This window comes from Benincasa hispida, chromosome 5, assembly GCF_009727055.1.
Source record: "Benincasa hispida cultivar B227 chromosome 5, ASM972705v1, whole genome shotgun sequence".
In the NCBI taxonomy this organism is placed as follows: Eukaryota; Viridiplantae; Streptophyta; class Magnoliopsida; order Cucurbitales; family Cucurbitaceae; genus Benincasa; species Benincasa hispida.
Genome location: NC_052353.1, coordinates 39,557,745 through 39,585,506, shown reverse-complemented (window position 1 = coordinate 39,585,506; position 27,762 = coordinate 39,557,745). Strand labels below are relative to the sequence as shown.

Here is a 27,762-nt window from a genome sequence, read left to right as displayed (position 1 = left end):
ATTGGTACCTCTACTTTTCTTTTTTCATTCATTTTTTCCACTAGAGTTAGGTTAGAAGAGGAGGATTTCATTGAATGAATAGATGGAATCAAGAAGCAACCTTAGTGGAGTTTCAATGCAGAGGTCTTAGTTCCAAGTTCAAGAAACCATTAATTTCAAGAACACAATGATGAGCAAATTCGATAGTAAAATTAGAATTATAGCATACAAAAATTAGTATAATTAGCAACCGATATAAGATAATGATAAATATTAAAGCGTAATCATTATCAAATAGTAATATGTATCAAATACTAATTAGACAGCAATCAGATAGGAATCAATATAATCATTATCATCAAATAGTAATTAGATAACAATCAAATAACAATAGGTATTAGATAGTAATTAGACAATAATCAGATAATAAATGATACAAATAGATGACATTCAAATAGCAATCAGACAACAATAAGATAATAACCGGTATAATTGACAACTAGTATCATATAGAAATCAGACAACAATCAGATAATAATCGATATCATTGGCAATCAGTATCAGATAGCATTCAGACAACAATCAGATAGCAATTGGTGTCATTGGCAATCGATATCAAATAGCATCAAACAGTGGTAATCAGACAACAACCAAATAACAATTGGTATAATTGGTAATCAGATGGTAATAAATAACTTATTTGGAGTAGAACATATGTGTTTTTCATTTATTGATATTTCAAGTATATATTCGTAGTAAACAAGATATCAATGAGTCATTATTTGAATTAAAACATATATTAAGTATACAAATTATTGTACTTCTTATATATTGGTTAAGATGGTAAGAACAAGAAGTTTGAGGTGTCAAACGAAACTTAGGGTGGAAATAGTGGGTTTTGTGTCATAAAACTCGTGGTTTGTAAACAATAGAACTTATTCTGAAAAATTCAATAAGGTGTTATTGAATAGATGTTTTGGTTATTAGAAATCCAATAAACTTAAAAGTCCCTTGACTATTACATGAGTACTTTAACTTTATGTGGAGACATAAAAGTGGATCAGGTTCGAGTAAATAGTCAAAATGATCTATAATATATGAATAAGGTTGGGTACCTTATTCTGGTAACACTATTGGACGCGACCTGCTCTATAGTTGTTACAAAGAGTTGTAAAGTGCTACAAACGAAGTGATCATAATTTGTTCATGTTGGGACATGAGGAGTGAGGGTGTCCTTGTGCAAAAGGATTTGTACAAGACCGGATCACGAAATTAGTCACTCTTACTTTATAACATTGTTTACTGACCATTTCAAAGCGATGACTTAGGTAACTTGCCCTTAATCCTGAGCTAACTATGATAAACTTCTGTTTATTTGAGATTATTTTTAGATTTGCATAGGTGAGGGTTGACTCAACGGCGCTGGCTCAATAACCTCCCATTTCAGGGGTAAGACCGGATAGATAGCTGGGGACATAGGGTGTATGACGAAATTCACTCCTACCGGATAGTAGAAATGTTATTCCCTTAAGTGCTGATTCTGGGTCTTGAACAATGGGCCCCGCCCTCTCATTGGCCCAAGAGGGACTCGATTTGTTGATTGGATCACAACAAAATTGTTGATTAGAGGATCAGTGGAACTTAAGGAACAAGAGATAATTTCGGGGGTAAAACAGAGATTCGATCCAGTCATTATTACGAACAACCTGTGAAGAGTTAACTTACTAATCATGGTTAAATTGAGTGGACATAATATATCTACAGTGAGGGTAGTTCAACTATGGGCTTTAGTGGAGTGACCCATTAGTTAACGAATGAGGGGTTAGTTCGGTCTAATGAGTTTAGCCGATTAATCTCGGATCGTTGGAGCCCATGATCTGTAGGTCCACCAGGTTCCTTTATTAGCTCGAAAATGGATTAGCTCTAGGGTAGCGTGATTTAATTTGAAATGTTCAAATTAGAATCAAACAGAATTGGAGAATAAATATTTAAATATACGAAGATGGATTTGTGTAAAATTAATTTAATATTGGATATTAAATTAATTAGAATTATTAAATTGTTTAAATAATTATTTATTAATTTTATTAGAAAATTAATTTNATATTGGATATTAAATTAATTAGAATTATTAAATTGTTTAAATAATTATTTATTAATTTTATTAGAAAATTAATTTATGAAATTAATTTTTAAAATTAATAAATTTTGATTTTTGAATCAAATGTGATTTTAAAATCAAGTTTAGATTTTGGAAATAGAAAAATACACAAATGAAAAATTGAGTTTTTCCATCTTCATCTTCAAGTAGCTCACACTAAACCTACCATCTTTAGCTTCAATTACTCTAAGCATGAGCTGCATCTCATGCAACCATTCTCATTGCATGATGGTCTATAATATATTGAAGAGATTGGAGTGAATTTGAGGTAATGCAATCAATAGAATTTTTGTTGAAAAATTCGGTTGAAGAAGGAGTTCTTCAAGTGGGTTGCTACTGAGTTATTCTCCAAGTTCCCTTGATTCCAGCTTATTTTGAGTCCCACAACTCAATCTATCTTGTGGTGGTTCCAAGAGAATAGTAGGGAATATCTTGGGGTAGTTTGCACAAAGATTTGGAGAGATTTGCCCCTGGAAATTGAGATTTCAAGAGTTCTTCAAAGGTATGACTTGAAACCCATTTATTTATGCTATAGCATGCTTTTGTTTCTGTCAAAGTTAATGAATTAGAGTGCTTATTGATCCTCGCTTCCGCTGCATGATGCTACAATCCAGCAAGTAGTTGAGAGTGAAAAATTAAAAAAAAAACTCATTTATACAAGTAGGTGGACAACTCTCCAATAGAGAATCTACGGTTGGAGGTAAGAAGTGTGCATCTCAGTGGGAAAAAGAATAGAGAGATAGACGAGATAATTTTGATGCCAATTTCGTAAAATAAAAAAAATGAAAGACACGAACTCAATTTTTATTAATTATGTAATTACGATTGTAACTTCCCCTGAGATTTATTATAATAATTAAAATTGAACATTTGAAATATAAAAAAAAATTTAAAAGTGTTTTGTAGTTTTGAAATATTTTTTTATATTTATAAAGAGCCCTTATATATGGATATATATATATATATGATATTTTAGCCAAAAATATAAATATTTGAGGCATTATCTCAAACGTACAAATCGCGCCATTTCCCGAAGAAAGTATGAACCACCCACTCCAACTACTAGTAGTGTACTTAGTGCTGTTCACAATTTCCTCCTCCGCCGTCCAGCAGCGACCGCCGTCCAGCAGCGACGACGACCTCATCCCAATCCGTAGAGAGGTTTACGGCAATGGCAGAATCATCGATATCACTCACCGATACTCCCCAGAGACGCCCTGTTGGGATTACCAGGAAAACGGGCTCGGCCAGTTCGTCTGGTTGACGAGGACCATGAAGAACGGCTCCGAAGCCAATTTCTCTGAGATTAAGCTTCCGAATCATGCCGGCACGCACGTCGACGCTCCTGGTCACATGTTTGATCATTACTTCGATGCCGGATTCGATGTCGATACGCTCGATTTGGGAGTTCTCAATGGTGAGTTTTACTGAGTAATACGGGTAAAATATTCCTATGTTTTCCCCCTGTTTCTAATTAGAGATGAAAGTTTTTGAATACTGCTGAGTTTTGATCTCTGCACCATTTTATTGTTTGGTTATGTGATTCTTGCAACATTGGATGTGGAAAGATGTTGTTATTTGTTTATCTATTTGCTTATGGTGGATTGTTTTTTGCCTTGGTTAATTAAGCTGCATTTTGGGGCAATAGATAATGATTGTCTGTTTGTATGTTAGGTCCTGCACTGTTGGTTGATGTACCAAGGGACACAAATATAACAGGTGCGTATTTCGATCTAGGAAAGAACTTCCGTTTGTTCTTGATTTACATTTCTTGTCATAGTTATTGAACAGGGTTTTGCTCTTACATGCCCGGGAAAGGGTTGGGTTAAAAGAATTTTTTTTAACCTAACTCAATCGTTTGAATAGTAAATGTCTCCATCTAGGATTTAAGTAGTAGGCCGAGCCGAGGCCAAACTGAGAGAGGTGGCTGCCCGAGATCATTAAAAGCTTTGTTTGTTTGGATCAAATAAAATTTTTTGGTCATTTTACAAATTCAATTCTAACTTGAGCGTCGGAGTGTACATGATTTAACACGACACTAGTATTTTTGTTTTGCAGGGATTGATTCTATTTTCTCCCAAAAAAATTGATCTATTTTTTGACATCAACAGTACTCAATTATTCATAATTTGGAGGTGAAAAATTTTCAATAACCTATGCACCTAATTAATTTATGAGCCACTTCAACTAAACCATGGATATACATATATATTTTGCAAGGTTGAGTTAGTTGGTTTAGATTATTTGAGTCATTTATTTTAAGTTTTTTTTAAAGGAAAAAAAGTTTAAGTCATATTTGGGTCGATGAAATTTTAAATTTGATCCATTTTGATCATGAGCTTTTGAAATGTCTAATCTATTAGATTTATTTTATTTTTAAGAACTTAATGATGTATTTTTGAATATGTATTACTAACATGTTAATATAAGTGTGATTTCAAGCCACATAGATTAGAGACAAACATGGACAAGTGAAAATTAGATGGAAAAATAACATAACAGAGAATAAAAGTTTTTGAAAAAATTAGTGACTAAAATAGATATTATGAAAGTTAAGGAACCAAAATAAATAAACATAAAATTTTACTCTTCAAAATGGTCGTCGTTTGGAAATTTTAGGGACTGAAATAGAACCCATTTAGAAGTTTAGAAGATTTAAACTAAAGAAAGAAGGGTGAAAGTGTGAGTTTTTAAACTATTTACTTATTTTTAAAAAATGAATTGGTATTAGTAGCCCTTTTCATATTACTTGTAAGTTGTGCTCCATAGTTTATATACTCAAAAAATTGGTTTTTCTAATAGGCTTTCAGAGTTACTCATAAAGGGATTATTTGGTGTAGACGACTTAGAATAGATAGTTACTTTTGTAATTTTATATTAAGTAAAAAGGGGTGTTTTTTCAATTAAGAAAAATTTGGATAGATTTGGTCTGTCCCAAACTTTAGCCTTTTAGGAGAATCCACACCCAACCTAATTAAATTTGGGTTTTTTTTTTTTGTTTTTTTTTTTGGGGGGGGGNTTTTTGAACGCCAGTCACTTGGCACAATTAGATTGGCTTGAAGAAGATAAATTCTACCTTTCTGATCATTAATTATTTAAAAATTGTGCTATTGTGATCCTTAAATGTATTCTTACAGCTGAAGTTATGAAGTCCTTAAATATCCCCAAAGGAATAATACGCGTGTTGTTCAGAACACTAAATACTGACAGGTAAAATCATTGCTATTTAGACATTTCTTAAGATTTAGATTGTCTTAAATCCAATTTGTTCAAAATCCATTAGTTGTTTTCTACTCTAACAAAAGTCCTGTTTTTCTTTTTCTTTTTTTTTTTTCCCCTTTATATATATATATATAATTTATGGGGAGGCATACATGTACACGGTATAAAACAGCTATATTTATCTATAAAGCAACATAAAAAAAAAAAACTGTTTTAACTTCCTTTTTCTAAAGGCCTCATTGCTTCTTGTTATGCTCACTTTACAAAATTATTGACTACGGTCCAATTGTCATGTTCATTGGAGATAATAAGACGGATCTCACATTGAAAAGATGAGAAGACCTCACAATTTTTATAAGGTAGATGAGGTTACTCCTCCTTGTTAATTAGTTGTGAGATGGAACCAAGTTTATCTAGTTAGTATTAGCTTCGATCCTTAGTTGAATGTTTATCTAGTAAGTATTAGGTTCGATCATTGGTTGGATGGAGTTATACTAATGTGAAATTAGTTGCCATTTCAGGAAGCTCATGTATAAAAAGGAATATGACACAAGCTATACTGGATTCATGAAGGATGGGGCAAAATGGTTGGTGGAGAATACTGACATAAAACTTGTTGGTGAGAATTGAGATAGGCAATGCCTTCTTTTTGTAATCTTACGATATTAAACTAAAAACGCATACGCTGATTGTTTGATAAACATAGAAATGTACTTAACTCAAAGTAAAGAGTAGAATAGTCCTATCTGCAAGTGTTAGCAAAAAAAAAAAAAAAAAAATCGTCCATTATATGTTGAATGTTTTTCTCTTATCACTCTTATAGTTAGCTAACTAAAGAATGTGTGTCATTCTTGTTCATCGCTGATTTCTCTCTTCCGTGTACTGGGAAGGTGAAAAGAGGATTAGCTGATTTGATTTTTAAAACCTACAATACATAAATATTAGATGAGTAATTTTTTCGACAATTGTATGGGATGGGAAAATCAAACCTCTGATCATGTAATTGATAGTTAGTTTTATGCCTTATCAATTGAGCTATTCTCATGTTGACGATGATTAATTCTTTTTTGTTTTGATTTTCATCAGATTTTCTATTGTCCATCGAATCTATTCTAGACAATCAGAATTAGCATTCTTGTTTTGAACTCCCCTAATTTGAATGCAATACTCTTCCCCTTTGATGCTACCGATAAAATATCTGTTTTTATCTTTAAACTACGATGAATATGATGACTTATGAGACATATATCTTAAAACCAGGACTGGATTACTTGTCAGTTGCAGCTGATGATGACCTGATTCCAGCTCACCTTGAGCTTCTGGAAAGCCGAGTAAGGTTTTCAATTTTACTAAAGATACCTTTCTGAATGCTCTATCATTTCATGAAAACACCTCCCACTAAAACTCGTCTTTGGGGCCAGATAAAAGTGCTTTTGAAGTGTGTAAACCAAAAATCAAAGTGATTTGTAGAAATGAACATCCCTAGTTTTTGTGTGTTGTACATGCGCTGTTAAACTGGGATTTCTGTGAATAATAACTACCATGTGCTTCAGTGCTTGAGTTCATTTATTAATCTGCTACGTTGCATAGTAATGTTACACTCGAAGATGGAAGCAATGCAGATGATAAATTTAGAAAAACCATTAAATAAAATTTTAGACAACTTTGAGTTTAACTATGTTATGAGCGATTATCTGATGCTTGGAAGTCTTGAATGAATTGCACCCAGTGGCCTTCATTTTACAACTATACTTGGAATTGCAAACTAGTCTCCTTTTGTTGGTGCTGCTTGTAAGGTAGACATTGTAACATAAACTTTTTTCTATGTGTTCAGGAAATCATTCTGGTGGAAGGCCTAAAACTGGATGACATTGGGACAGGATTATATTCGGTTCATTGCTTGCCTCTGAGGTTGTTAGGAGCTGAGGGGTCGCCAATACGATGCATTCTAATCAAATGAAAATTATCTGGTAAGTTAGCATTTTAATAGAACATATTATTAATCAACGTAATCATCCATTATCACTTGCATCCTTTCATGCCTATCACCCATCCATTCCCTAGGCATTGAGCAATAATTAGACAAAGAATCCTGTTTCCATTGTCTTGTTATAGCAGGACAGTGGAAAAAGTGGGGAAATTTGACGGGAAGAGAGGAACGAATCAAGGGATATTTTAAACCACTATAATTTTATATTAATATCTCACTAATTTCTTAATAGCCAAATGTTGTAGAGTTGAAAGTCATTAGTTGAAATGTGCAGGAGCTGTTTTGAATACTTTGGACGAACTTACAATTTTTCCCCATTTTCTCTTTATTTTTCAAGGCCAGATTTAGTTCATAATAACTTTAGACAGACCATCTAGATTTCTTTTTTTTTTTTTTTTTGGTAAGTATTATTCTACATTAAACTTGAAGTTGATATTTTAGTGTCTATGTTTTTGAATTTGTTGTTTTGTTTTCATAACCCGTTTTAGAGTTTTCCATTTCCATATTTGTAAAAATTTAATATTTTAAAAAATTATGAATTGGGTTAAAAGAAATTTCTAACATATAGTGAAAATTTGAGAAACGGGAACTTATTATCATTTTAAATTTTATTTTTTATTTCACGAGCCTTCAAATCCATTTGCATGCACTTTGACAAATCTCATGGGACAATGATCCTTAAATTCATATTTATAGAAGTCTTAAAGATTTCATTATTAGACTAGTTTGGTGGTGGTGTGACTAATCATATTTGTTTGTCACACAATTATCTAAGGTATTCAGGACACTGAGTTGAGTTGTGAAGTCTAGAATTAATATGTTGGAGTTGGTATCTGTTTGAGGTGAAAAGTTGTAAGATAAAATTTCTCGATAAATGTGTAAAATAGAGATAGGAGAAAATAAAATTCATCGATAAATGTGCTAATTTCAGTAGTGTTTTGTTTACTATTGAAGTTGAGATGTTTAACATCAACTTATGAAGTTAGTGGACCAAATATCCCCTTAAAGTAAGAGTTATCCAAATTCGTACTTGGGAAATAACTAATAGCATCAAAATATTTGTTAAATGGGTCCTACGCGATGAAAATACACAAAATTAGATCATAATAAGTCCATACTTGAGTCCTATTCCTACACTGGTTTATCAATTTGTTGATCATGTTTCCTTTGTCTCAGAATCTGAGGTTCGAATCAAGGCATCGTGACATTCCTTCAGCTTCCAAATTATGGAGAAACTCCAAAACAGGTGAATGTGATGTATGTACATAGGAGTATAAAAAGTTCGAATCAAACAGGGTTGGATTGTGTTAGACATTGAGTAAATTCTGGTTGGTTTTACCCTCAACTTGAAATTTCGAGTCGGGTCTCGAGTTCAACTATTTAGCAGTCAGTTCAACTCAGATCCAAACCAAAATGATGTGTATATATATATGCTTAAGTTCATTCTCTGTCGTGTTGCAGTTGTTTGACAGCCTACATTGTTTAAAATGTCAGTTCAGACCATTAGTCCGTATCATCAGCTATCCAACCTAATGCTCTTTACTTCATAAAAGGGATGAAAAGAAAGCCAAAAGAAAATATTGGTGGCAGATGTTTGCATTTCTTCATTTATATTTTATTTCCATTTTGTAACTCAAACTAGCCAGAGTTGTTCATGAGTTGGTAGCTAGCAACGGTTAGATAATATAATATTAAATTTGTATTCAATCAACTTAAATTTTTAAGTTAATTGACGATTTAAGGATAAAATTAATTCATGTAACTCCAATTTGGATTCCAATCCAATCCAACCAAACTCTTGTACAAAGTTGGGTTGGGTGATTGAGTTCTTATTTGGTTTTCTAGGGTCCGTTTGATAACGTTTCTGTTTCTAATTTTTGTTAACCGTTTTCTATTCCCTGTTTCTTGTTTCTTCTTTTTTTAGAACAAAAAATAGGAATATGTTTAATAACTATTCCCGTTTCTTGTTTCTTTTAAAAAAGAAATAAGAATAAAAATTTATTTGATAACTTGTTTCTTGTATTTTTATAGTTTAAATATAATTTAATTATATAAAATAAAAATATATAGCATGCATTAAAATATAAAAAATAATGATCAAATATGTAAAATTATCAAATACACATAAGTTCTGATGTAAAATTTATAACAATAATATTTTTTATCATTCATATGTTGCTAAAATTTGATTTATAATGTTATTTTTCACTCAAGTCATTTGTTTTAAATTTTAAATGATGTAAATCTAAATCTAACTCAATTATATTATTATATAAATTTTGTGGTTGTAAAAATATTAAAATGAACCTAAATGAATATCTTAGTAAATAAAATTCATATATTGTAAAATTATAGCAGGTTTCATATGTAAGAAAAATTAAAAAAATATATAAAAAATTCATATTGCAAAATTTAAAATTTAAAATTCAAAAAATGTTTATATATACATATTGGAAAGATAAATTATTTTAAACGAAAAAATTGTTGAAAATATTTACAAATAATAACAAAATATCATAGTCAATCTGTGATAAACAATTATCCGTGTCATGATATGATACAGATAGACACAAATACTAGTCTATCGCAATCTATCGTAAATAGATAGTGGAATTTTGTTATATTTGTAAATATTTTTATTTATTTTCTTATATTTTAAAACAATCCTATTGAAAATTTGAAATTTGAAAAATCAAAATAATATATAAATCTAAATATTTAGAAATTCAAAATTCAAAATTAAATTAACATATAGATATAAAAAATAATAAAGAAAATAAATACAAATAAAAAAAGAAATAATTATAAAATAAATATAAATTATATATAGAGAAAAAGGAAATATAAAGAAAGAAGGTAAAATAAAAAATCCTCAGCTTAGATTTTATCCCAAGTCCTTGAAGTTAAAGGAGAATTCTGGGTAAGCTTCCTCAACAACTAGTTAAATCTACACATTAATAAAATTGGGAAACAACTTTAAATAAAATATAAATAAAATAGGAGAAACTACTTTTTGTAGTTCTTCAATTTTGATCTTATTTGTAGGAACGTTTCTCAAATTTTAGAAACAAGAAAATAAGAATGTTTATGAAACAGATCAAATTTTTAAAAAATGAAAAACAAAAATAGGAAATAAGAAACGTCATTTATTTTACATATTTATTTTAAATATTTGTTGAGTTTCGTGATCCAAATAATGAAGATTATGAAAACAACATCTTCATATTTCCTGTCTCTAGATTTAGATTTGAGATTATGAAAGGCAATATTACAATAAAATAAAAATATACTTTGATAAATATATCATTTTTTGTTATAAACTCATTTTATTTTTGGTAAAATTAAAATATGTATAACATAGTAAATTATACATGATAGAATACAGTAAAATAATAATTATACAAGACGTCTAACATAAAACATTTTTGATTAATAATAATTAAGGCTTTGGTGGGTAACAATTTGATTTTTGAATTTTTTTATTTTTGAAAATTAAGTTAATAGATACTATTTCTACTTCAATTTTTTTTTTATTTGTTATACTTTTTACCAATAGTTTAAAAAAACATACTAAATTTTAAAAACTAAAAATAATATTTTTTTAAAAGTAGCTTTTAAAAAGGAATTTTCAAAAATAGAAAAATAAGGGAAACTATTTACACAAAATAACAAAATTTAATCTTCTTTGATAGATACTATTTTTACTTCGAAATTTTTTTAATTTTTATACTTTTTACCAATAGTTTAAAAAAACATACCAAATTTTTAAAATTAAAAATAATAGTTTTTTAAAAGTAGCTTTTAAAAAGAGATTTTCAAAAATAGAAAAATAAGGGAAACTATTTACACAAAATAGCAAAATTTAATCGGTTGATAGAAGTCTATCAATGATAGAAACTGATAAAATAGAGATGTCCAATTTCCCCATGGGGACGGGGATTCCCCGATTAGGCGGGGAATGTGGGAGAGAGTGGGGAAAAAATTTCCCGTGAGCTAAACGGGGACGGGGACGTCCCCGCCTCCGCCCCGACTTCTACATATTTATTTAGTATAGTTATCTAATGTTATGTTGTTATTATTATTATATAAATATTACATTTAAATTTCAAATTTGATTATTTTTTACAATAGATAATGAATATGTTTAAACTGAATATTTAGATTTAGATTATATATGTGAATAATTTGATTTATATTTATTTCTTTCTACTAAAAAAATTTAATTAGTTTTTTTAGGCCAAATTTTGAGTAATATTCAAATTATCATGTAAAGATAACCATAATAACCAATTTAGCGATAAAGTTAATTATTTAATTACAATTTGCTCATACTAGTGATTTAAAGTAACGGGAACAAATTTCTCCACAAGGAACCCGATCCTTGTGAATTTCTCATGGAAAATCTCCGCCCCGATCCCCGTGAGGAATTTCACGAGGATAGGGAATGAAATAGGGAGCGGGGATGGGGATGGGGAATGACATCCCCGACCCCGCCCTACCCCGTGGACATTTATAGATTGAAGTTTATCATTGATACTATGTGATAGACGTTGATAGAAGTCTATTCGTGTCTATCAGTATTTTTTTGCTATTTCTGTAAATAGTTTGACATTTGTTTTCTGTTTTTAAAAATTAAGCTTATTTCCTCCTCGTTTCTTATAATAATTCACATGTTTTTTAAGTACAATGGTTGAATTCTTAGCCGAATTCCCAAAACAAAAACAACTTTTTTAAAGTTACTTTTTCTAGTTCCCAAAATTTGGTTTGATTTTTTAAACCAGTAGTGAAAAGTAGATAACAAATGGAGAAATTTGAAGGTAAAAGTAGTATGCATAGACTTAATTTTTAAAAACAAAAACAAAAATAAAATGATTATCAAATGAGGTCAAAATATTTATCATTTGAGGTCTAAGATTCAATCTACTATTTTTATGATATTTAAATAAAATGCATTTTGAATGAATTTTTTAATTGGGTTCTAGTTACAAAATAAATTATCAAGCACATATAGAAAAACACTTCATATCTTCAATTTTTAAAATACATGCAATTTTGATTGGAATATACATGCAAAATAACTTACCTTATTAAAAATATAACATGTTACTTTGTTATCTACTTCAAATAATTACTAAATTAAACCTAACTTAATTGATTAAAAGAGATATAAGTAAAATTTTCTATGAAACATTATACAAGTCAAGTTAAACACTATTCAATTTGACTAAGGTGTAAGAAGTTTGCTTAAATAATTATTGAAAATAACCCAAAAACTTTTGCACTCTAAATAATGAATCATATTCTTAAAAAAAAAAGAAAAAGAAAGTTTGGAATCCCCAAACTCTTACTAACTATGAAAAGATTGAAAATTACAAAAAAGTCTTATACGAATATATTTGGAAATATTCGTCTATATACATTAATATATCTATATATTTTATATCCACGTCTGAAACAGTTTCACGAAATAATCCATTTGACCTAGAACATTTGGTATTAAAACATGAAGAGGATTCGACTAATGATTAATCGATATTTTTGATACTCTTACGAATATAAATAAAACACCACAAATTATAATAATTAAGCTAAATATGAATATGAACGCTAATAAAAAAGATGTATAAATTACAAAAATATCTGCCTATAATTATGAGTACTTTATCCATAAAATTGAAAATTGACTCACAAAATTAATTTTGTCGTTTTCCTCTTATTAGACGAAGAATATGATCCCTTAGTCCACCATTATCTGAGAAGTTGAGAACACAGCAACTGTTAAATCTCTTTTTTCAATTTCAGTTTCAATTTCCATTTATTCCTGAAGAACAGCAACCCATAATCTTTCTCTAACAAATTCCTCCGGAGCTCCTCCGATCATGAATCTCCGGTCATCTTTTCTCCTCTTCCTTTTGTTCCAGGCCCTTCCAGGTCTCCTCCTTGCCGCTGCTTCCAATACAGCCTACCCGTCCGTCGTCGATACCGGTGCCACTGATTGCTCACTTTCCGACGACAGACTCACTCCTATTCGCCGGGAGGTGTACGATAATGGAAGAATCATCGACATAAGTCATCGGTTCACTACAGATATGCCGTCTTGGGAATCTGACCAAGGGCTTGGCCAGTTCCTCTGGCTTCCCAAGAGCATGAAGAATGGCTCGCTTGCTAACAATTCTGAAATGAAGCTTCCAGCTCACACTGGCACGCACGTCGATGCGCCTGGTCATGTCTTTGATCACTACTTCGACGCCGGTTTCGATGTTGACACACTCGATCTGGAAGTTCTTAATGGTATTGGTTCTTAATATCTTCAACTATTTGTGCTTGTGGCTTTGGTATGCTCTGGATTTATCTTAAATCGAAGCCTGAATTTAGTACGCTGATTTGAAGTATCTGTTTCGTCAGGTCCTGGACTGTTGGTGGACGTTCCAAGGGAGAAGAACATCACTGGTACACGTTTACAAGCATTCTCCATTGATTTCCTTGATTGTTTTTCGTATGTTTCTCACTAATTTAGCTTTGCATCAGAGTGTGGATATGTTTAGCAATTCAAGAATTGAATGAGGCTTAAGGTTTATATTATAAGAAACCACAATTTGTGAAATGGGTGATGAAACGAATTTTGGTTCTCCAATTGTTGCAGCTGAGGTCATGAAGTCTTTAAATATTCCTAAAGGTGTGCGTCGTGTACTCTTCAGAACATTAAATACAGACAGGTAAAGATTTTTGAATTGTCATCAGGGTGAAGAACTTTCAGTTTGTCCTTTTTTTTTAAAGAGGAATCATCTGAATGGAATCCTTCAGCTGTTATAACATCGATGCATTTTGTTTGATAAAATCGTTGATGCTTTTATTTGAAGGAACTTCTTCTAGGTTTTCATTTTCACAGGTCTTTTTGTTCTTATTTTGAGAAATCCAAATATGAATTTCTGAACTTCCAATGCTATTATTGGTGGACATACATACCATACTGTTGAAAAATCAAAGTAATTCTAATGCTATTGTTGAGAAAATGGAATTGATTGAAAAAATAAAAATTTGCAAAAGCAAATCAATATCTCAATGTTTGTTAAACAAAGGAAAGAAAAAATGAGTGAAATTTAATCTTTTGATTTGAGTAAGAAAAAGATTGGCGATTTATATTTTACATGAAACATCACCCTTTTATAGGAACAAAAAGTAAGCTTAATAACTTACAAATTAAAGGTATATTAAAAGCATAAACTTAATAACTTAAAAACCAAAAGCTGAAAAATAAATCAAACAATAAAGTAAATAACTTGAAGCATTACATTTTGAAAAAAAAAGCCCATAATTCAACAACCTAGTTATTGTCTAATTAGCTAACTTCTGCCTTGTTGGCCCTGCTTTTCTTTTCATGAAGTTTGAACCGGAGAGACCATCTTATGCGTTCATTTGAGATTTAATGTCTGATAAGTATCACATGCAACAAATCCTTAATCCTCACTTTTACAGATTTGCCTATTTACCAGTTTCTTATTTGGTCTCGTTTGTGGGGAGTCAATTTAGCTATATGTTTCATAAACTGTAGAGTCCTGGTTTTGTAGTGAAGAAAGTCTCACAAATTTCAACTAAGAAACTTACTCACCTTTGATCCATTCCAATGCAGACGTCTCATGTGGAAAAAGGAGTTTGACACAAGCTATGTGGGATTTATGAAAGATGGGGCAAAATGGCTTGTAGAGAACACTGACATCAAACTAGTTGGTGAGAGAGATTAATATTCTATTAATTTGAAATCAGATTTATATTTTCTGAAAGCCCAATGGTTCAACTGAAGTCTCATTCAATTATGCAGGAATTGACTACTTATCAGTTGCTGCCTTTGATGATCTTATTCCATCTCATCTTGAATTTTTAAGAGGCAGGGTAAGGAATTTTTCTTTCTGTTGTAGAGAATATATTCTATATATGCTTGTTTAGGTATCTTTATTATTTAAATCAATTACAAAGAGTCTTGAATTTCTTCTTTCTGACTGCTAGATTGAGAATTGGAATGGTAGTTTATGAGATAGAGCTTCTAATGCAAAATGAAGCATATTGATACAAAGGGTTAAGGTTTTAGGCCAAATCTACGACCAAGTAAGGGAAATCTGTCTCTAAAGTTGAGAGACTCTTCAAGAATACAAGTTCTTTATAAGAATGATATTCAGAAGCTTTCTATTATAACCCTAAAGTGATTATTTATAGCCTTACAAATTATAAGGAAATCAAACAATTAACTAATTCTAATTAAACACTAATTAATCTAAATCAACAACCAAACTAAATATTAACTAAAATTAACTAATTATCTAATAATTCTTCTCACCATTTATGTTGACTTAAAAAAAGGAACTCGGTTTAATGAATGTGTCTCTGGACATTTTCTTTTCCATTTCCTGATGACAACTAAATTTCCACCTCTGAGTCATCTCTTATCTAATTCTTTCTATTATGAAATGATATTGGTTTCTGTCCTTCTGATAATTGATATGAGAAGGAAGGAAGCAAGTCCTGTTGCCTATTCAAACATATGACTTAAGTCTCTCCCCTTTCCCTTGGAAGTTAAAGTAAAAGATATATAGGATATGTTGTCAACCCCACCCTTATCCTATCCCAACTTGTTTATGAAGCTTCTATACAATACCAATTTTTTCCTGTCGCATCTTTCATTGAGAGCGTTCTGCATTTATTTTCCTTAAGTATCTTTTCATCAGGTATATAACATAGGATAAGGGTGTAGCCCATGTAGCACCCAATTTTTTTTTTTTTTTTTTTAAATTTATGTGACTTCATTTTGAGATACTAAGTAATGAACAAGATCTCCCCTCTTATTGCTTCAGGAAACCATTCTCGTCGAAGGTTTAAAGCTTGATGGCGTCCAGCCAGGATTATATTCGATCCATTGCTTACCTCTTAGGTTGCTTGGTGCCGAGGGGTCGCCTATTAGATGCATTCTAATTAAGTAGTAAGTTTTATGGTGACTTTCATTCTGTTAAAGAGAATATTACACTTGGAATCTTGACAATGTCTTTCTACGTTGATAGAGTTAGTTTCAAATAAAGTAGAAGTATCATCCTCAAATAATCAGGTTAAAATGTAAAGACTGCTATATGTAATTGGTAATTCAGAGCTCAAGATGTTTTATTTCAGAAAACTTGTTGAAAGTAGACAACATGATGCAAGCATGTGAGTCTGTGACCATATTATAATCTTCTAACTCTAAATATTAAAAAAAAAATTATTAACAAAAAATTTTGCTTTGACAAGTTTTGGAGGATGATGTGACTGTATGATCGTTTTTCAAATGATAATACCATCCCTTCACTTGTCTGGTTGAATAGTTTGATATTACTAGCAAAATGAGAATTCAAAGATGAACTTTGAAACGTTTAGCAAATTTCAAAGGTCAGTCTGTTGCCTTTTCAAATTTAAGAATTAATTTTCAAAATTACCGTTTTCAAAATATAGAAAAATCAATCAAAATATTTATAAATATAGCAAAATTTTATTGTCTATCTATGCGATGGATTACTATAATGATAGACATAGATGTTGTAGATAAACCGTGATATTTTGCTATTCTTCGTAAATATTTTATGCAATTTGTCATTTAAAATAATTTTCCATTTCAAAATTGAAAGACAATATATGATGGAGTTGACGTTCAATCACAGAAGCAATTAGGATATTTAAGCACTCTAATTACATTAATTTGAGCAAAAAAGGGTTTCGAAATTTACCTTTGAAGAATCCTCCAAATTAGCTTCAAATTCAGTTGAATCTCCTCACCAATGGTTTGTAGGTCACCACGAGATTTTCCCTACTATGGAATCCAAAATAGGCTGAATTGAGAGAATTTTTAGGTAAAAATCAGTTTTTGTCAAGCAAGAATGAGAACCCTTTTATCATTTCAGAACTCAGCTTGTATGAATCATTTTCAGCTGAAAAACTTCTTTATTTAAAGAATTTTATCATGCAATCAAATTGCACTTAAGCTTGACAACAAAACATAACAATTGAGTGGATTTTTGTGGCGTCTCAAGTGGGAAAACCCCACTAAATGTAAATTTTATTTTTAATTGAATTTTAATCAAAATTCAATTTCCAATTTTGAAATCTAATTTCAAAATTAAAACGAAAAAACTATTTTATAAAATATTAATTCAATAATTAATATTTAAATAAATAATTAATGTAAAATAAAATTAATTCTAACAATTAACTTTAAATAAAATTAATTCTAAATAATTAATTAAACAATTTTAATTAATTAAATTAATTTAATATCGAATATTAAATCAATTAAACATTAATTCTTAACATGAATCACTATGTTTTCAATATTTAAATCATATTCAAATATTTTCTAACTCTCCCATTTCGTTTAATTCGGTAGTTAAATGTTTACTTATATCGCATATAATCGATAATTCTCGTAATTCGAATTAAAACATATCAATTTTTCTCATCACACTATTCTAAGGTTTACTCCATTTGTGAGCTAGTAGGGAAACCTAATGGATCTATAGATCATGAGCTCCAACGATTAAGATCAATTGATTAAACCCTTTTAACAGAATTAAGTAACATTCGTTAACTACTGGATCACTCTAGTAAAGCCCCAATAATTACACTCTTTTCACTGTATATATATTTCTGTTCATCTGATTTAACCATGATCAGTAAGTCAATCATTCACAGGTTATTTGTATTTACAGTCGAATCAAAATTACCGTTTTACTCCTGTAATACATCTTGTTTCTTAAGTCTCCACTGGTCCACTAATTAACCATTGGTTTATATTCTACCTATAAACCGTGTCCTTCTCAGTCATAGAGAGGGTGGGGCCTCTTGTTCAAGACTAGGAGTCAGTACTTAAGGTAACAACCTATCAGTTAACCCTGAAATCGGGTAGGAGTGAGTTCCATCGTGCAAAACTATGTCTCTAGCTATCTACCCGGTCTTACTCCTAAAATGGGAGGCTTATTGAGCGGTAATAATGAGACACTCTCACCATTGCAAATTAAAGGATAATCCAAATAAACAGGAGTTCATAGTTAGCTCAGGATTGAGATCGAGTTACCTTAGGTCATCGAGTTGAAATAGTCAGTTTTAATAGTAAGCGATGTTATAAAGAAAAGTGAGGATTTTGTGGTTCAGTCTTATGCAAATACATTTTGCATAGGATGCCTCACTCGCATGTCTCCACGAACAATTTTGAAATCGCATCGTTTGTATCAAATACAAAGTGGGCCGCATCCATAGTGTCCCCAAGATAAGATACTAAACCCCATCCTTATACTTATAGACTGTTTTGGCTATATATTTAAATTTGATCCACTTTTATGTCCCTACATAAAGTTTAAGTATTCATGCTATAGCCAAGGGTTTGTTAGTATATTGGATTTAGGCTATTACAAGTGCAATTTACACGTTCAATAACAACTTTATTATAGAATAGAACAAGTTTAACGATTACAAACTACAAGTTTTAGGACATACAACCCAACAAACTCCCACTTGGACTAAAACTCCAGTGGTTTTTACATATATACAACGTCGAGTAATAGAGAATAAACTATAAATACAATAAACTAGGACATCCAAATATCCATGAATTCTCCCACTTGCCTTAGATTTATGAATCTCGTAGTCCTAGTTCAACTAGGTGACCTTCGAACACTTTAGTCGTGAGGGCCTTTGTAAATGGATCAACAAAATTTTTTTTAGGCTATTTGCGTGACGATCATGTCTCTTTGGTATATTATCTCCCTGATAAGATGGTACTTGTGCTCGATGTGTTTCCCACGCTTATGGCTTCTCGGTTCTTTTGAGTTTGCAACTGCTCCACTGTTATCACAATAGAGAGTAATAGGTAGATGAATATTTGGAACTACTTCCAAATAGGCAGATGAATATTTGGAACTACTTCCAAATAGGCAGATGAATATTTGGAACTACTTCCAAATTGGTCAAGAACTTCCTTAGCCATACTGCTTCTTTCACTGTTTCACATGCAACTACATACTCCACTTCCATGGTGGAGTGAGCAATACAATTTTGCTTTATACTTCTTCACACTATACCTCCTCCATTCAGAGTAAATATTAATCCCAAAGTAGATTTTCTAGAATCACATCGATTTGAAAATCAGAATCAGTGTATCCTGTAAAGATCGGATCCTTAGCATCATATACAAGCCTATAGTCTCTCGTTCTTCGAAGATACTTGAGTGTTTTTAACAGAGTCCAATGGTCATATCCAGGATTGAGCTGAAATTTGTTGACTATTCCAACTGCATAGCATATGTTTGGGCGTGTACACAATATGACATACATTAAACTCCCAACCACTGATGCATAAGGAATTCTTTTCATAACCTCAACCTCTTGAGGTGTCTTAGGATATTGTTCCTTAGACAAATGAATGCCGTACCTGAAAGGTAACTGCCCTCCCTTGGAATTTTGCATTTTATATCTAGACAACATTTTGTCTATATAAGATGCCTGAGATAACACTAGCATTCTATTCTTACAATTTCGAACAATTTGGATTCCAAGAACATAATGTGCATCTCCAAAATTTTTCATTTGAAATTGCGATGCTAGCCATCCCTTAACATCACCAAGAAATTCTACCTCATTCTCAATGAGTAGGATATCATCAACATATAATATAAGAAAAGTTACAATCTTGTTGACAATTTTCTTGTATACATAAGGTTTCTCAACATTCTGTTCAAAGCTATAAGATTTGATCGCAGTGTCAAATCTTATATTCCAGGATTGAGATGCTTGTTTTAACCCATAAATAGATCTTTTAAGTTTGCAAAATTTTTACTCTTGACCTTATTCAATAAACCCCTATAGTTGAGACATATAGATACTTTCTTCAAGATAGCCATTCAGAAAAGTTGTCTTGACATCCATTTGTCATATCTCATAATCATAAAAGGCAGCAATAGATATGAGTATTCTAATAGATTTGATCATGTTAACCATAGAGAAGGTTTCTTCATAATCAATCCCCTCTCTTTGGGTAAACCTTTTTGCCACAAGTCTAGCTTTGTAGGTCTGTACCTTATTCGCTTGGTCTCGTTTTCTTTTGTAGATTCATTTGCAACCAATAGGTTTTATCCCATCTAGTTGATCTACAAGTTCCCAGACTGAATTGAAGTATATAGACTCCATTTCGAGGTCTATGACTTTTATCCACTGGACTAGATTCACATCTTCTATTACCTGTTTAAAGGTTAATGAATCTTCTAAACCATCATCAGGTATGACAACTTGAGTTTCTGTCAAACCCATGTAACAGTAAGACTATTGAACAACCCTCCCACTACATCGAGGCACTCTCAACTCTTGAGAAGGATGTGATGGACTAGTTTCATCAATAACTCTTGTTGAACTATTAGCCTGATCAACAACCATTGTCTGTAGCTTTTGTGAACATTTCATTTAATACTAGCTTACTACGAGGTTGATGATTTCTTATGTAATCCTTCTTTAAGAATGTTGCATTTGTCGATATAAATATTTTATTCTCTTGAGGATTATAAAATAGACCACCTTTTGTTTTTTTTGGGTATCCTACAAATAGACATACTTTTGAACGACGTTCCAGTTTCTTCAGGTTTTGTACCAGTACATTGCTGGATATCCCCAAATCCTGAAATGACGTAAACTACCTTTACGCCTTCTCCATAACTCGTAAAGTGTTTCTGAAACACTTTTCGAGGGAACCATATTCAAAATATATACTGCAGTCTATACTGCGTTTCCCTAGAATGAATTTAGGTAACTGAGCATAATTCATCATTGAACGAACCATCTCCAACAAGGTTCTATTTCTCTTTTCCACTACACCATTCTGTCGAGATGTACCCGGTGTTGTGAGTTGAGACTGAATTTCATGTTTTATCAAATTGTCCTGAAATTTTAAGTCCATATACCCATCACTTCAATCTGATCGAAGTGTTTTAATTTTTTTTTTCTTAATTGGTTCTCAACCTCTGCCTTATACTCCTTGAACTTTTCAAGGGTTTCGGACTTATGATGTATTAGGTAAATATAACTATATCTAGAATAATCATCAATAAAACTGATGAAATATTCATACTCTCTTCGTGTCTTGACATTCTTCAGACCATAGAGGTCTGAATGCACGAGTTCTAAGACCTTTTTCTAAAAAAGATCTTTTGGTCATTTTACCCTAAAGACAAGACTCACATGGTGGTAGAGAGTTGTCTTCTAACTGATTTAGGTGTTTTCTCTTAACCAATCTCCTAATCCTATTGAGATTAATGTGGTCAAGTTTAAAGTGCCAAAAATAGGCATTAGGAGAAACTTTTTGCCTCTTGTTTTGAGTTTTAGCTGTTTTAAACATCTCTATATTCAAAATAGCTTTTGCCTCAGTTGGTTTTAACATATATAAGTTATTTTCTTGTTTTACAGAACATATTTTAATAACCTTCAAAATAATGAACACTTCGTTAACTTCAAAAGAAACTTTATACTTTTGTTCTAGAAAATATGAGATAGATTTTAAATTCCTCCTCATGGCAGGAACATAATAAACATTTTAAAACAAAATGAATCTATCTTTAAAAAATAACTTTATATCTCCCATTGCTTTAGCTGAAATAACCTCTCCGATCCTTACCTTAAAGATTAGCTCACCTTCTGTAAGCTGCCTCCAGGAACTAGTTTCCTAAGTGAAAGTACAAATATGATTAGTGACACCTGAATCTAATATCTAAATTAATTTATCATTTTCCACTAAATGTGTTTCAACAACCAGTAAATCATATTTACTTTATTGTGTTTTCTTAGCTTTCTCATCTATCACATTCCTGTTTATTACTTTCAACATATCTAGAACATGTTCGTTAATAGAGGCTCTATCCTATATGTCAAAGTTATAAACATTATTGAGAGTATTGTGCTTGACAGATTGTCCAAACAATGTCTACATTGAATCCATGATTTCTTTAGTGGAAACCATGTTTTCGTATTTCTTAGTTAGTATATCGAATATGCTTGCTAATATATAGATTCGAGCCTTTTGATTTGCCCTAATCCATCTGTCATAAACATTACAAACCTTTTGGTTTGCAAATGAGCTGGGAGTTAGAGAATATTCCTTTGTTAAAACAAAATTTAAATAATCATTTGCTAGTATTGTGTTTATATTTAATTTCCATGTTGAATATTTAATATCGAAAAACTTATTAGAAGCGAGTGTTTGTTCAGAAGGATTCGACATGATGAAAATATAAACAATTTCTAATTAGTAAAATGCTTTTAAAACCAATCAAATTTTAGCAAAAGTAATAATGAACCCAAATTTCATTATTTATTTGCACTGATACTTTAGTGAGTCAGAATAGATGCTACCGAGGGGCAATCAAATACTCATTCACTAAAACAAGACATTTTTGACTAAATACTAACTCCAGAATAACTCTTTATTCCTGTAGTAATTTAGTTACCGTTTTCGGTCAAGAACTTACTAACACATAGTAACTATTATAAGTGTAACCCTCCATTTTCAGACATCAGAGGTCGGCCCCAACAATGCTACCAAATTGGAAAGCCAAAGTAGGGAATTAAAACAAGTTTTTATTTGTTAACCTTAAGTGAGCATGCATCTTATCTTTGTTATATATTTTAAATGTCTAATTCATTTATAACACTTTATAAAACTATAGATATGCTTTTCCATAATAAACACCAAACATTTCATAATTTAATACAACAAATTATATTAAACACATAAAACCCTAAATCATGCATACTATATATTATAACAAATTATAACATACTTTCAATGCATGATACCTGCTTTCCTATGGTAGAATTTTAAATTTACATGGCATACATTATGCACATACAAGATTTAATTTAATTATAACATATATCAAATGCATAAATAATTAAACAAACACTGATATGGACCAATTTTGGCATCCTAAGCAACTAAATAAGCTAATTATTACAACAATAATTACAAAAACTGTATTGAACTGCTTCTAGACCACCCGAACCGACTCCAAATAGCTCGAACTAGACTTCCAAGGCAAGAAAATGGGTTGAACTGGTCAAAACAGGGCTGAACCGGACCTCCACGACCCAGACCAGCCGAACCGACTAACCCTTGAACCAGACCAACGTTGTGCGCGCGTCATCTGGGTTGGATGAAGAACAGCGTCATGACGCTACATGAACAACATCGCGACGTTGTGAGATAGAAGCTTCAACTCCAGTTTTCTGTTGTTGTACTTGCTTCCAAATTTCTTCAATTACAACCTAATTGCAACTCTATTCACTCTAACAAATTTACAGACTTTTAATCACACATTAAGACCTATAAATAAAGAGCCAATGACAACTTTTGCAATAGAATTGAAGAGAAGTTTAATACCAAAACTGAAAAACATCATATCAGCACCCATTTCATACAACTTATGAAAAATACCTACCATGCTTAAATTAATGTAACTTGAGTGCTTAAATCATGCTTTGATACTAATGGAATTGACGCTCAATAAGTGGAAGTATCAAGATCTTTAAGCACTCTAATTACATTAAGTTGAGCAAACAAGCATGCATGTTCATTTTTCATAAAATAGGGTTTTAGAATCCTCCAAATTAGCTTCAGATCTAGTTGAATCTCTCACTAATGGCTTGTAGACCACCATAAGATCTTCCCTACTATTCTCTAGGCCCTTAGATTGGATAATAAATTCAAAATGAAGTTGAATAGAGGGAATTTTTAAGTAAAAATCAGTTTTGGTCAAGTAAGAATGAGAACCCTTTTCTCATTTCACAACTCAGCTTGCATGAATCATGATTTAATTTTTTGAGTTTTTGACCAATATTTTTGGCATTTGAATTTTTCAAACTAAAGATCTAGAAATAAAAAGGAAAAAAAAAGGAGAAAACTTTGAATCTAAGTCCATTTTAGCGATATTAGATGAATTTCAAACAAATTTTCACCAAAATTTATGAATTTTGACTGGTAATTGTTACATAATAATTAATATAGAGTGTATTAGTTCAATTAACGTAGTATTAAAGATTTATTAGCCTTTGTCTTAATATTATTATTAGTATCCTTTGTGATAACAAACAAGTTTTGCTAATTAATTTTATTGAATAGCATTTTGGTAAACTTTGTGTTCCCGACAGTAGAATCGTAAGACTACTAGTAAGTTTGGTGTTCCAGTGTTTTAGAATTTTAACATCTTGTTTATTCATCACAATAGATAATTAGAATCTTAATAAGATAATAAACTTTAAAATTTTCATGTCTAAGTTAATTGAAAAGAATACTCTCCAAAAGCCCATATTACAAAAGACTCAAACATAATTGAAGATTATGCAAATAGTTCTCAACTCTTTATAGTCAATACTCAATAGTCAAGAGCTTCAGATCGAAAAAATAGAAAAAGCCTCCATAATTGGAATATACCAAAAATAGATATTAAAACAATTTATTAAATAGAAAAATTTGAATTTCTTCAAGATTACATAATCAGAATAATTAATTTCAATTAATAAACTCTCAGAAACTTTTCATTTATTCTCAAGATAATCAATTCTTCAACACCAAGAAAAATATAAATTCTTTATATAGGATTAGTTCAAATTGCCATAAAACCTCTTTATGGAATAGGATTATATACTCCAATTCTATTACTATTATGTGATAAAAAACATAGAAACTTTTCCAATTCAGTACTCTCTGTAGTTAATCAAATCTAGAAAGAGAACCAATCTACTTACATTGTTATCCAAACTTTTCAATTTCCTTAAGTGATCTAAATATACTTCAATCTTTAATGCTTGATATTAAAATTCCAAATATGGATTGGGAACCACAAATTGAATTCATTGTAGGAATATTTTAGATTCATTACAAATTAATGCATAAAAATCTATCTCCTAAAACTCTTAGGACTTCTCTTAAAAATCAAACCCTTCTAATGGAAGTTAATACTGAATACTCAAATACTTCTACTCCAAGAATGTTATCTCATAATCAAATTACTCATAATTCCATGTGAAATTTAGAAGACACCTTTAAACCATAGATTGAAAATAAAAAATTAACCCAAATTATTGAAAATGAAGATGGAAGTATAGAAATACAATTTCAATCTTCAAGAATAGAAATTCCTAGATTTTCTACTACTTATGAACCTCCTCAACCAAGTACTTCTATATGAGTTTGGTTTGATAATACAATACCACAACTTTTTTATACAAAAGATAAGGATCCAACATCTCCAACTCATTCTGATATGCAAAATACTAATCAATTAAGTGTTATTTCCAAACCCTTTACAATTAACAAAATAGAACTAGATAAAGAATTTTGATTTGACAAAAATAAACTTTTAAGTTGTATATTTTTTGAATCCTTTAACAAAACTGAACAAAGTAAGATTCGTGATGAAGACTACCAAACAATGGAAAGACTCAAAATAAATATATATTTCCTCCATTGGATGAAATATATGACATATTATCAAAATATTACATCCCCTCCATATCAAACATTAGGAATAGAAACTCATATTTCTTTTTCAATTAATTACTTGAATTGATTAATTTGGTTTTGAATATCAGGATCATCTAATTATTTTTCAATTCTTTTATGATTTATTTCTTCTTTTAAAAATTGTATTTGTTCCATCTTTCTTTTAATAGAACTAATAGTTCTAAATATTGAGGAATTTTGAATAGAATATATTGTTATAGTGGATATGGGGTTTGCAAATTTAAAAGTAATATTTTGATCTAAAATCTCTAAAATTATTCCTTTCTCATTTACCGAGAATGGATAAAGTTGGGATGGGAATAAAATTCTTACTATTATTTCTTCATCTAAGTCCTTAACTAATATAAAGATATTTTAAAAACAATATCCTTGATTATGAACATGTGCATTTGAGAGTTTGTAGTGAATTTTTAATCTTTGACCATTACACCATGTAATTTTTATGAGGCTTTATCAAAGTATGTGGTAGGTATTAATCATTCCCGTATATAGTTTTGATCAGCTTCTAAATCGATTAAAACCTTAGAAGTTAAATGGGATTCCTTATTTCTGACAAGATTAATAATAGCATACCATTCTTGTAATTGAACTTTATTGATAAGATTGATAAAAGATTCACGAGAAATTTTATTGGCTTTGTTATTAATTTAAATATTTTTCAGGGTTTTCAGAAATGAAAGGTTGATCAATTATTTGTTGAGGTTGGAATGGTAAGAGTTCAAATTTAATTTGAGAAGTTTCTTTTTTAATGTTAGATATTTCTTCTTTTATTGTATTTATTTCTTTTTGAAGGTGGAATAGTTACTTGTTTCGTTTTAGATTATAAGTGGGAAAATATATCTTTAAGATTGTAATGTTGGATACTTTATTGTTTAGATTTTTTTTATAATAAAGTCTTTAAGTTTTTCAAAATAGTCTTTTTTAATTTGACTAATGACTTCAAAAAGAATTTCTTGATCTCTAGAAATGACATTTATAGTTTTATTATATGTATATGTTTCTATTTGATCATCATTAGAGGATAATGATGTTTTAGAATCAGAATAATCGGTATTTTCTTGGATTTTAAAAAAATTGGTCATTTTTCATTGCTATTTAAGGAAAGGTTTGATGGTGTTAATAAATTTAATAACTGAATTTTTAAGTCTTATACTATTTCTAGGTTATTAATTTTGTCTTTCATAGATAGTTGGGAACTATGTGTTCTTTTTGCCTACATTTATAACAAATAATTTATTTTCTTTTCTCAGTAGTTTTATAACTTTTAAATCTTCTTTTTGGTTTTGACTTATAACTTTGTTTACTCTGGTTATTTTGAAAACATCCTTGGTTTCTATAAGGTTTTCTATAACATTATCTTCTAAATTTCTTGGGTTGTTTTCTTGCTAATGGAGCCTGTATTTTCTCATAACCATATTGAGCACAAAAAAATCCAAGCTCCTACTTTTGTTTATAAAATTCATTTTTCATTTTTGCTTTTAGTGTAAAGTCTGTGCATAAGGCTAATACTTCACGGTTGATAAAGTTAGTTAATTCTCCGTAGGTTAGACTATTAAAAGGAATTATATCTGGATAAGCTTGTCCTATTGTTTGGTGTACCTTTTCCACAAATAATTTTGGTAATCCTGAGAGGAATTTTTCTTTCCCAAATATTGATTATTGTAGTTTGTTCGGGTGTAAATTTTACTTAAGAAAATATTTTTATATCATCTAATATCTTGAAGTTTTGGACAAGTAAGGCTAGAAAGTATTTAAGAACTTCATTCTTGGAATTGACCGGGTTCCCCCATAAAGTTTTTAGTAATGATGTAAATCAAAGTTGCAACATCTTGTGTTT

General features: G+C 30.5%; 2 protein-coding genes across 2 annotated transcripts; both read left to right on the top strand.

The window, feature by feature from the left end:
• The first annotated feature begins 3,135 nt into the window (after positions 1–3,135).
• LOC120078812 (cyclase-like protein 2) lies at positions 3,136–8,941 on the top strand. The gene is made up of 7 exons (XM_039033137.1): positions 3,136–3,557; positions 3,815–3,859; positions 5,278–5,350; positions 5,884–5,981; positions 6,623–6,693; positions 7,197–7,332; positions 8,529–8,941. The coding sequence occupies exons 1-6, from the start codon at positions 3,182–3,184 to the stop codon at positions 7,320–7,322; spliced, it is 789 nt and encodes a 262-aa protein (XP_038889065.1). The 5' UTR covers positions 3,136–3,181; the 3' UTR covers positions 7,323–7,332; positions 8,529–8,941.
• Positions 8,942–13,098: 4,157 nt separating this feature from the next.
• Positions 13,099–16,540, top strand: LOC120077048 (cyclase-like protein 2). Its single transcript, XM_039030886.1, has 6 exons — positions 13,099–13,643; positions 13,758–13,802; positions 13,996–14,068; positions 14,983–15,080; positions 15,172–15,242; positions 16,199–16,540. The coding sequence occupies exons 1-6, from the start codon at positions 13,232–13,234 to the stop codon at positions 16,322–16,324; spliced, it is 825 nt and encodes a 274-aa protein (XP_038886814.1). The 5' UTR covers positions 13,099–13,231; the 3' UTR covers positions 16,325–16,540.
• The last annotated feature ends 11,222 nt before the right edge of the window (positions 16,541–27,762 follow it).

What these genes read in the sequence shown, in the direction of transcription:
- LOC120078812 (XM_039033137.1), top strand. Translation starts at nt 3,182, where the DNA reads ATGAACCACCCACTCCAACTACTAGTAGTGTACTTAGTGCTGTTCACA. An exon ending in TACTGACATAAAACTTGTTG is followed by an intron (nt 5,982 to 6,622) that starts GTGAGAATTGAG and finishes TCTTAAAACCAG; the next exon opens with GACTGGATTACTTGTCAGTT. An exon ending in TTGAGCTTCTGGAAAGCCGA is followed by an intron (nt 6,694 to 7,196) that starts GTAAGGTTTTCA and finishes CTATGTGTTCAG; the next exon opens with GAAATCATTCTGGTGGAAGG.
- LOC120077048 (XM_039030886.1), top strand. Translation starts at nt 13,232, where the DNA reads ATGAATCTCCGGTCATCTTTTCTCCTCTTCCTTTTGTTCCAGGCCCTT. An exon ending in CGATCTGGAAGTTCTTAATG is followed by an intron (nt 13,644 to 13,757) that starts GTATTGGTTCTT and finishes CTGTTTCGTCAG; the next exon opens with GTCCTGGACTGTTGGTGGAC. An exon ending in TTGAATTTTTAAGAGGCAGG is followed by an intron (nt 15,243 to 16,198) that starts GTAAGGAATTTT and finishes TTATTGCTTCAG; the next exon opens with GAAACCATTCTCGTCGAAGG.